Source organism: Mastigoproctus giganteus, chromosome 6, assembly GCF_048544385.1.
Source record: "Mastigoproctus giganteus isolate SK-2022 chromosome 6, ASM4854438v1, whole genome shotgun sequence".
NCBI classification, from domain to species: domain Eukaryota; kingdom Metazoa; phylum Arthropoda; class Arachnida; order Uropygi; family Thelyphonidae; genus Mastigoproctus; species Mastigoproctus giganteus.
In genome coordinates, this window is record NC_143580.1 from 91,347,051 (window position 1) to 91,359,162 (window position 12,112).

A 12,112-nucleotide genomic window follows, 5' to 3' on the forward strand; every position below is an offset into this window, starting at 1 on the left:
TATAAAAAAACAACAACACTGACTGGTCTGGAAGAATCACGCAAAGTCTTTTGAAGGCTACTCTAGTAGTCCTGTGTTATAGCATCGCCATTTTGAGATTCTGATTTCCCATTTATACATTCCATGTAGCCGTACATTACAAAAGAAAGAATATGTACTTACCAAGCAAATAACACATCAGTACCTTCTTCATATCGATGTTTCTTTGACTCCAAAATCTATATAATTATGTCCAATAGAGAATGGTACGCTTGATTTTGCTTAGAACACAATTTGGGCGAAGACAAGTGGAATACATAGAGAGAAGGTGTCACTGTAGCACAATGGTTATAATCACCTTCCTCCCACACCGGATGGAAAAGACTTGGGTTCGAATCCCGTTTTTCGCCTCCAGATATACTGAAATCTCATGACGTCTGCAAAATACTGAGGCCTTAGTTCTTTTGGTGTTAGTTCTTTTAACACACATGAGCACGAAGAAAAATTCAACGTGATGGCATTCTCCATCTCTCTGACCCACTACCACCGTATGTGGCGTTACTCCTCTTCGATCATATGGTCCACATTATGTGAGTGAATGATTTTATTTTGACTTAAAAATGTAATCATTTCTTTCATCCCCCGGATAACGTTTTCTGTGCACGATATTTTCTGTGTACCAGTTTTAGTGGCGATAAGTACCTTATATTCTTGTAGTGATCTGAACGTATACGCCACTGTCACAAACTTCAGGTCGTGGCATTTATCACTTCCTGCTACAGACATGCGAAACACATCTATTTATGATACGCAGCTTTTTACTCAGCTTTTACTAGCTCAGTAAATAGACGCGAATTTAATAGCGATAGCAAGTAGCCGAGAGCTGTATATGGGTATTATTTTTGGAAGCACACATATTTTGGTGCTATTGTAGCATTTCCCTATTGATATCGATTTCGTTAATCTAAAAATTAGTGTTTGCTAGAATCATTTCCATAATGACGCCTTGGGTAGTTTTTCTCTTTGTTCTGTTTGTTTGCAATAGTCAGTTTAAAATTTAGGAGATAAAAGGCATTTACAAGTTTCATTCGGCTAGTTCAAAAGAACAGACCTTCTAAAATCATTTGTGGGAATAATCACGTTCGATTGAGCCCTTCTCCACATCAGAGGTATTGATTTATGTAGAAGTATAAGTGTATAGCTAAAGTTTTAATGCTAAAGATAAGATAATTTTGAAATAGAATATGATCTGATGAGTAGTTTGTGAGCTTATTTCTGCATCATTTCATTCGGTTTGGTATGCACCTGATCAATAGCACGTAATTAGTAGAATCTCTGTTTAGCGTCCTCAACTCAGCTTCTACTGTCAGGTACATATTAACAGGGGATGCCTTTGGTACCGATTGCAATGTCTATTGTACATTAATGGAATCCCGAGGCTACTGAACAGTTACCAAACAGCAACAGCATGAAAGGGTTTTCCTCATACTTATGTTACGAAGCTGAAGTTCCATAATTCCTTCTAAAGTTAAAAGAATTTATTATTTATTCCTTTAATGAATATACTTTTACTTAAGTAATTTATTTCGAGAATAAAATGTATTAAGAATTATGCTTTAATCATTATTGCGCATCATTATAATTGTGAATCGAAGGCTTGAAATGGCGGCAGTATCCAGTGATGGTTTATGTTCACCTATGAACTTCGACTATTGCCGGTGGCTGCTCTCTGATGTATCGCTTAATACTGTGTTATGGCTGCTCAGAATCAAAAGGCTGTTCCATAAGTATCATAGTGAGCTTAGAATAGCCCGCAGAGTGCCATTAGTGGCTTTCATAGTAATCATAAGAAACTATTCAGCTAGCTTATTATTCGAATGGGGCATACCTCGCTAATGCAAAGGAGATGTTCTACGTTGCCGTGAGATTATTCGTGAATTTTCAGCGTACTAAATTTAATTGGGAGATTAGCGAGAATACCGAGAACATGGCGAGTTACGCATTTGTTGTCTAATCGGGCATAGCGAATGTGAAAATGATGCCAGTAAGATACTACGGCACTTTATGAACACTTTTTGGTACGACCTGATTCAAACCTGTGGCCCTTGAAATGTTAAGTGCTGCATATTTTTTTTGATAATTTTTACCACTTTTATTTTTTCTTTCGATATAAAACGGTTCGTTGACATTGGCTACAACTTTGTTATATCCTAAACACGCTGAAATGCACTGTTCACTCCCAAAAATACAACGGTTGCTGTACTATCACCATCTTCAAATATAAAGCGATAATAATAAAATGAGAGCGATCAGCACAGTCGTTACACGCCGCACCGCCAGTATCATTGACCTGGGTTTGAATCCCACCGCGAAGGAAAAAATGACTAAAGTCGCTTCATCGGACCTACCTTCGAAGTGACGGCTGAGACAGAAAGTGGCTCCATCTGCTGACGCTCCCATGACTGCTACATACCAGTGGATGCAAAAGCCAAAGGTAAAACAGGTTCACCTCCATAGCTGGATGAAGATGAGAAGTATAAATATTGAACAAACTAAAAATAAAAATAATAAACTATTATATTAGTCACCTGGACATTATGTGATTGTAAATTGCATGTGTTCCCTGGACGATTTGGTTGCTTTACCAGACGAAAAAACCCCATTTTACGGTTGAAAACCTCGCTATTTACCTGTCCTGAGACCGACTAACTGAGTCACGGAGCGAGAAAAGCCTATGAAAGCCTAGGAAACGGTGGCGATACCACTGTGCTACTTGCGCAGACATTGGATATACTGCACCCCGTGTGGTGCAGGATAAAGTCACGCGCGTTGCGGCCTTAGGTAGAGGCGTCGGCTCGAAAAGTCGGAGACAGTCTCCGGTGGACGACAGTGGAGCGAGTGCGCTGCTTCCCGTATGGCTATCACAACTGAAAGGCTACCACAAGACCACCCAGCCCAACCAACTGGAAGTGCTTCCTCCACAACTACTAATGCCGAACTAGGAAGGAAGAAGAAGCTGACACATGAAGTGGAACATCGAAATGAATACATTCATCATGCGAGCATGCTACTAAGTAACGAAACTATAGACAGACATGCCAGTGTACAAGACGAACCCACACACCTGGCGCATTATGGTAATAGTTGCCGATGCGCCCAATAAATCCCGAAACAAACAAACAAACCTACACACCAAGTGGTTGGAACGGTTCCCGACTGTTCAGGTCACCGAACAGCGAATAGCAGACCAGAGATGGACCATCGTCAAGAAGAACCTCAACTCCTGATAGCTCCTGCAATCTTGAAAAAATCGAGCAGCGTGTGAGTGACCAACTACACACAACAACGAATAAGGGCACGACGGAATCAGAACAGCAAGTACAAGAACTACAACCCGAAGCAGAAGAGGTGCAAACAGACAAGATAGCTATATTCAGAATAGCAGAAGAGTGGAAGAAAGCCCTATCAGAATTCGATGCAGTGGACCCCACAGACGCCAACACTGAACCATACTGAAGCATAGACATAACAGAATCCTGCGGCAAGTCACAGACCACATCAGTGGTGAATAATACCTGATTATCTCAACAACAACGAAGTGATATCAGACGCGATAAGCACAGTCATTTACTATGCCGCTATAGCAGCCACCAAGATTGAAGGGAAACCACATAACACAAAACGAAGAGACAAGAAATCGGTAGACTGGGAAAGAAGGCTACAGCAGAAGGTAGAAAATACAAAACATTCTTCAATCCTATAATCAGAGGATTGAAGAATACCTTGACACTGTGAAGCAAAAACTCCTGACACTCAGCAAGACACTTCGCCGTTACAATAAGAGTGGCCAGTGAAAACAGACAACAGGATATTTGGTGAAATCAGAGAATTCTACAGGAAAATTGCACAAGAGCCGATGGATGGTAATGGACCTCACAACAAGAAGGCAATCGAGGAGTTCTGGGGTAAGCTGTTTTTGACAATGTCTCTTATAACATTGTAAACAATTCTGCCTTACTGTTATTGCAGGTCTTTCGCCAGAGTCTGTATTTGTATGAGAACAGTACTGCGTCTCAAACAACAAGGTCTGCACAAGTATGTTTTATCACATGAGTTACTACTTTTAGTGTAACTGATGGGGGGAGGCTATATGTATAATTCAAACTATTTGTCAAATGTGTTCTCCATCTTAACGCTTCCTTTAAAACAAGAAATCGGTAGACTGCCTCTAATAAAATTGAGAAATATAATTATACATTTGAATAAGTTCAATATTGTCCCGACTTACTGCTCAGTCCTTGGGAAATTTTAAATTAAATTATTATATTAATCCTACAGTTTCACAGTATAATTGAAATTCCATGCCCTTCTAGTGCCCAGCAATGATCGTTGGTGCTCGAACTTAATTAATTCTGCAACGAAACGTGGAACATTTTTCTTTTCCATTACATGAATTTAAACAACGTATGATTTTCTTCGGAATTATTACAGTAATTGTTTGATTTCTATTCAGAAAATGAAAACTCTTCATACAAATAAACAAAATATAATGTAATATCGTTTCTTGCTTATTTGTTTCATGCAATTGTTTTCCGAGGATTATAAATCGTTAGTACTATTAAATATCATTCTAAAATTGAGTAAATTAAAAGGATCTTGATTCAAATTGAAATGCAGCGGCTGTCTGCTAACTAAGAACTAGAGGCATGGTTGCGTTATCAACCGGCCTTCACAACAAATTCTTAAATCTATCAGTGCACCAAATTTTACCTTCTGCTATTTGTTTTTTTCAATATTAAATATTTCAAAATGTAGAAAAAATACGCTTAATACCCTTAATGACATTCTACCTGATTATTCACAATGAATTGCATGGCCACTATTGGAGGAGAATACAGTGTCAACACGGTAGCCGAGTGGTGGGGAAGTACAGAGTTAAACAAGCCGCGTTTTTATGACGGCCCTCAAACTTCGCGACATACTGTCAACTAGCTTTTTATAAATGTCAGGTGATATGTTCCTCCACTCGGCCTTTAGCGCAGCCACCAGTTCTGCCTTGTTCTTTGGACGATCTCGACGTGCACGTATCCAACGATCCAATACATCCCAAAGATGCTTGATATGGTTCAGATCAGGATTCTGGGCTGGCCAATCCAACTTTTCCACACCCATGTCCTCAAACCACTCTGTTACGACCCCAGCAGTATGGAATGGCGCGTTGTCTTGCTGATACAGGTATGGGCCTTTCCCAAAGTATTGCCATAATGTTGGAAGTGCATAATTGTCCAGTATGTCCTGGTATTCCACTGCATTCATGGTTTTGTCGATAACGACTACTGGGCCCAAGCCAAACCATGAAAGGAGTCCCATAACACTGCATCCACCAAACTTCATTGTTGAGAGGATACAATCAGGAAGGAACTGTGTCCCTAGCATTCACCACACCCAAGAATGGCCATCAGACCGGTAGAGTGCGAACCTCGACTCGTCTGTCCATAGGACTGTTTTCCACTGCTCTACAGTCCAGGATTCGCGCTCCCTACACCATGTTAATATGCGTCTAGCATTTGTTGAGATGATCAATTCTGTTGAACGTGTCATCTTGCATGACCATTTTTGCAATTGTCCGTTCGAAGCCGGGTGTGCATATTTATAGCAGGTTCTGTGACCTGTTGCATGCACGGGACCTGTTTCCCCATCTATGGAGTGGTGTCCGGACCACAGGCAAAACACCATTATGCCTGGCGTTTGTGGATTATGAAAAGGCATTTGACTCCATACAGCATAAGGCAATGTTTCGGGCACTGGAAAGACAAGGCATAGATACTCCATATATTATGATTTTGAAGAAAATATATGAGAGTGCTACATCCTTTATTAGACTAGACAAAGACAGTAGCAAATTTAAAATCGAGAAAGGAGTTCGACAAGGAGACACAATATCTCCGAAGCTGTTTACTGCTGCCCTTGAGGAAGCCTTCAGAAGATTGGACTGGTCGCAGAAAGGAGTCAATGTGAACGGAGAGTACCTAAACCATTTACGATTTGCAGATGACATTGTGGTCATAAGCCACGATCCCAAAGAATTAGAGGAAAATCTTAATCAGTTATGCACAGTTAGTAAGGATTTTGGACTAAAGATGAATATGGCTAAAACAAAAGTAATGATGAACAAGTATGCCACGGAAAGGGAAATAATGATTGAAGGAGCAGTAATTGAAAAGGTGGAGTCATATACTTATCTGGGACAAGTTATTAGCTGTAATAATGATAAATGGCTGGAAGTCAAGAGAAGAATAAATTTTGGATGGACAGCATTCAGGAAATATAGTCACATACTGAAGAGCAATATCCCAGTTTGTCTGAAACGTAAAATAATGAATCAATGTATACTCCCCACCATGACTTATGGAAGTGAAACTTGGGCACTCACCAAAAGAATGGAAGAGAAGCTAAGAACTACACAGCGAAGAATGGAACGAATTATATTGGGAATCAGACTGTTAGATAAGAAGAAAAACACATGGATTAGGCAGCAAACTCAAGTAAAGGACATTCTTATCAAAACTAAAGAACTAAAATGGTCTTGGGCAGGACACATAGCTCGAAGACATGATGACAGATGGACTAAGAAAATAACAGAATGGTACCCAAGAGGAGCTAGAAGAAAACCTGGAAGACAAAGGCGGAGATGGATAGATGAAATTCATGAGTTTTTGAGTAGTAAATGGATGGCCAGTGCTCAAAACAGAAGGAACTGGAAAGTTGCTGGAGAGGCCTTCATCCTGCAGTGGATTGAAAATGGCTGATGATGATGATATATTATTGTGCGTTGCATTTCCAACAGTATCATCGTAATTGATGACTACCGACAATCAGATACGTTAGTTATAAGCAAACGTTTCCAGTCCAACTTGCCAGTAGGTGAGAAAATTATAGCATAATTCTAGTTTGTGACAGCAATCCTCTCGAGAAAGGGCTCATGAATTACATCAGATTGATAACCACTTGTACAGATAGACTAACTATACTCCCGCAGTGACGTCTACAGGGCTGTTGGGAAGGGATAAGTCTCTGTGAGGCTGTTCATTGCGGGGTTTGTTTTTGCTTTCTACGCCCCCCTACCCTGCTCAATTTGTATTCTAGATCCGTGCTGGCTAGACAACCTACACACTTGTTTTTGTTGGGATATTCGGGAAGAAAATTATTATTTTTATTTAAATTCTAATAATAATGCATTTACGGTTTAGCATATCAAGATCAATACATAATCTAATCGTAATTAATTTAATATTTAAAGTATAGAACAAAATTAGAGCATATATGAAATCTTTAAGTCGTGCATAACGTTAAATTGCTCACTCTACCAATGTACGTTATAAAATGTAATTAACAGAAATATTACAATCTTACATCTAAGTATCATTTTATATTATATTACTGTGTTTCTAATGATTAACTGTAGTAATGCTCTTGTAATTTAATATGCTATATCCAAGTATATTCATACGGTTTACAGGGGTTAACCCTTAACCCCTGTAAATCATACACGTTGTACAGGGGTTAAAACTTAAATAAATAAATAAAAACAATAATAAATTAAATAAATAAAAACGAAGTTAAGTTTATTTATTTATTATTTGTTGTGTCTATATTCAGATTACAGTTAGAAGTTCTTTAGTTATTTATTGAAGTTTTCAACAATTCTTACAGGTGGTACAATAACGTTTAATTTTGTTACATCTCATTCATTATTCCGTCCCTTCTGGTTAGATTTATCGCCAAACTTGACTTAAAATTATTTATTTTTTTGAAGTCATAATGCAGTCTTCTCTTCATAAATATAGATTATACTTTAGCAAGCTTATATACTTAAAAGATTGTAATAAAATTCATCACACCTTTGATTTATACAAAACATAACTTTTTGCACGAGGGGCTTAACAAAAATAAATACAGTAAAGGTGCTTCGCTGCACCAAGTGCTGACGGTTTTTTGAATAAACGGGTGCTGGAAAGATTGATCTTCTACAATAAAGGATTCTGATAACCCCGAGTAGTTTGTCATAGTCTTGCAGCAGTCAAATCGTGTAGTCTGTACACACATCAGCAACGCTAGCTACGGACCATGAGGTGCTCGTTGCGTGACTTTCCTTAATAAATTAAGGTTGCTTACTGAATTCGTAAGTTAGGTTGATTTAATGTTTGCTTCCGCAGTGGGAAACAACTACCGAATTGTGTTCTTGTAAATTAAATGATGGCCACACTCAAAGTCAGATCCACTTTATTCTTAAAACACCACTGCCTTTCGTGCACAGCAGTACTTATTGTAAATGTCGTGTTTAAAACAGTGTCTTCAGTGCTGTTAGCGAAAGCTGTTTTTGCAATTGCTCTTGTTCTGAACTTCGCAGTAAGCGTAAGAAGGTTTACCACGAGATAAAATAGTACGTGCTGCTGCGTGCTTACTTTTTAATACCCAAGATTAATAATGACTCAAGTAGCACGTGGATATCGCAGAAACTGTGCTGTAGGAGCCTGAAGAGTGTTGTAATTATAATTATAAGTGCTGGGTAACCTTGCAAATTACACGACTTTCATCTAAACGAAGGCAGTGACCAACCGATTTGGAGTGCAACTGATGCAATTAAATTATTTTTCTTTTCATAACTCCCGCTTATTGGAATGGTTGTTCTATATGGGAGGATAATAGACAATACCTGACTTTGGGCATTAAAAAATCATCGTAATGTATAAATGGTAACCCTAATAGAGTGTGATGTAGAAATTCAAACCCATTTATTAAATCAGATACCAATAAAATTAAGCTAAAATTACACACATGCTCCAAAAGAAACTATTGCAATGTTTGATACAGGTGGAAAATGTCGATCAAGGATTGCGATACATAATAAAGGATTAAATAAGGTATTATCAGATAATGTTAGATTCATTCAGTTCTAAAAGAAGTATTCTTCGGGTTAGCCGCCAGAAGTAGTTCATTGATCAATGAAGAATATTCCGCAAGCACATTTCACAGCGTTGTTTTAATTTGATTTTTGTTTTGGTTTTAATTTTTCTTTAAAATTACTTTTATGTTTGTATTGCAGAATATTTTATTTCTATACTCTGTGGTGTGTATATACCCTTTTTATTTTCACATTCATTTTCATTTCCTTCTATCTGAAGATTTCTTCGCTCCTTTGCGCCATTAAATAATGCTTAAAAGTTCTTAATTACAGCTGTATCTACTAGAATGTCGCTCATTAGCAAGTAGTGCCATCCAGTGGGCCTTAATTGCTATTTTGTACTTTGTGTTTAACTCTCTTGGACAAGGGCGGTTGCTGCGTTTCAGGTAACATTTTGTACTTGAAAGTTTCATGTCCCCGCTGTTTGTTTTGTGGTACTTCATTTGTATCTAAGAGTTAATCAATTCACGTTACACGAGCAGAATTCCACGCTTCTGACTCTTCATTAGCATTTATTCCAAGTGTTCTGTTGCTTTCAAACTTATTTTAGGTAATTATTAGTGTAATTATGTTGTAGCTCTCAGTGACAAAACCATTTATATATACTTAACTCTGTGGATTTAAATGTTATGTTTCGTAATATACGCAGAGGGAGAGAGAGGGAATAAATAAAATGCCTAAAAGTTACTCGTGTTTTATTGATGGTAGTTAATATAAATAAAGTTCCATGTATTATATTAAGAATTTCCGCGAGACTTGATTATTTGATGACTTCTATCTGATGGCTTTGATTATTTGAATATACGATTCATTCATTAAAACAGATTTAAGCATTTTTAATCGTATCGTTGCCTTAATGTATACGTTGCTTACATGAATGAGCTGTTATTAACGTTCCATAGCCCGGAATTACTCATATCATTTGCACGGAGATGTTTACATTCACGCTTCAGTAACTTTCCTTTCATTTCCTTTTCCCCTTCAGAGACCACCAGTACAGTTCGTCCGCGAATTACGGATGCGAAGTTGCATGTCACAGGAAAACGAGGAGAGGCCGTGGCCCTTCCATGTGCCGCACAGGGATACCCTGTCCCCAGTTTCCGATGGTACAAAGAAGAAACCGGACAACGTAGTCCATTAACTATAGGTCACCGCATCATGCAGCTTGAAGGAACACTAGTCATTCATCAGGCGACCACCGAGGACAGCGGGAAGTACGTGTGCGTTGTCAATAACAGCGTGGGGGAAGAACAGGCTCACACTCAACTGCTCATTATAGGTAAGTACTTACTGGTTGCCTGGTCTGCGGTATTCGTAAGACATTACTTTTCGCTAATGTTGCTCTATAGATATATAATTATACATCCCTCCTTTGCAAGTGCCTCATTCTGGCGCATTCTTCAAACGATTTACTAATTATTTTCCCGTCATTTAAGTTCAGGATAGATTATTAAATAATGTTAAAATAATGGGCGCTTGCAATATATTCATATCTTCCACCCACCCATTTCTCCCAGCAATGAAACATTTTAATTGCCATGAGAAATTCTTGTTTTCTTTGAAATCGATTTCGTCTGTAAAAGTTTGCAAGTTTTGTGGATATATTCATTATTTTAGAGTCTCTTTATATGTCGAACAAAGAGCACTGGCACAACGCTACTGTTATTAAAGAGATTAGCATGTTAGCCCGTATTGCCACCTAAAAGGTGACTGATCGGTCGTTTGTGTTCAGTTCTCTTTCCTGTCTTAACAGTTATTTAATCAAGGAGGTTCTAGTTTCTTTCGTCATTGCTTAGGTTTCTCTCTCACTCAAAAAGATTGGTTGGTTGGTGTTTTATGGCGCATTGGCAACTAAAGCCACCACTGAAAAGAAAAGACGGATACTCTTCCAAAACGGTGGGAATAGGTTTTGGTTTATTTTCTACAGCTAATGAGAAAAAAATAAATACAGCGAATGCTGCTTATTGCAATCACTTTGGGGGCACCCCTTAAATGATACCAATAATTTATTGATAATAAGAATGCACTTTATTGATGGAAAGTAGAATGTGTACATAAAAAAAGTTGAAGTGGACAAAAATAAAACACGAAGTCAAGCAGAATAAAATATTTCGATTTGGTGTCTGCTGTTCTTCAAGAAAGTCATCAATAAAAATGAAGTTCTAATTTTTCTGCAAAACCATTCAAAACAAATAAAGAAAATATTAAAATCAAGAATCAGAAAATGGTAAATGCTGTCATATGGACAGGGAAACAGTGATACATAAATCTAAGCGCTGATCAAAATAAACGTCGTTATTTGTGTGTTAACACGCGCCGGATCTGGAATTCATAAAAGTGATAACATTATATGAATGATAACATAATATTATTCACATTCACACGGAAGGAAGATGAAGGGATGAGAGCACCGCTTAAATACCCATTAATGACCTTTACGGTATAATAACAGACTACCGAGATGACATTCCAACTTCTCCATGGATCTTTTTTGAACAGTGGAAAAAATGCTACAGAAAAATGTGTGCCATAAATAGAAATAGTTTCGTCTAACAGAAGATAGTAATATTAAACATAAATGGCACCCGAAACGAGGAAAAAAACTCATCCAAGAGGGGTTCAATTCATAATAAGAGCGCTTTTATACTAGATATGTAGAATAATGCTCTACTTAGAATTTTGCTGCTCGTGAACAATATTTTGTGCGCTACATCATTTCAAAAGAGACACATTGCTTATTTATGGATTATTTTGTTGCTGTTGTCTACCCCTCTTCCGAGGACACTGTGCAGAATGTGGCACAGTTTCGGCGCTAGTGCGAGTGATAAAGCGAGAGAGGTTTCCACAGCGGCCACTGTTTCGAGCAGTGCTTATGAATGATCTATAAATGACGCTCTGATTCGTTGGGTATTCCATAACTCTGGCCCTTCTAGTACACCGTTTTCATTTAATTATGCAGTCGTTTATTTTGAATTCTGAATTTCTAAATTTCGACAAAATTGTACTAAAAGAATCATCTCTTCCTATGGATTTCACATCACTTCAATCTGGCACAATGCTTTTTTCTTTGTTTCCGCTTTCTTTCTTTCTTAATTTACTCATGATGCATTCCACAAAGCACGCATAAAATCATGAATCCTCTAGCAACTATTTTTTTTTCCAGGATCC

The 12,112-nt window shown here is 38.0% G+C and overlaps 1 protein-coding gene across 2 annotated transcripts in view; it reads left to right on the forward strand.

The window, feature by feature from the left end:
- LOC150084461 (cell adhesion molecule Dscam1-like) overlaps positions 1-12,112 on the forward strand; it is a 631,783-nt gene that overhangs the window by 406,147 nt on the left and 213,524 nt on the right. For both annotated transcript variants that reach the window (XM_090376086.1, XM_090376087.1), the window contains exon 5: positions 9,930-10,223. In XM_090376086.1, coding sequence (XP_090232212.1) covers positions 9,930-10,223 — 294 coding nt within the window. The remainder of the gene's footprint in view (positions 1-9,929; positions 10,224-12,112) is intronic.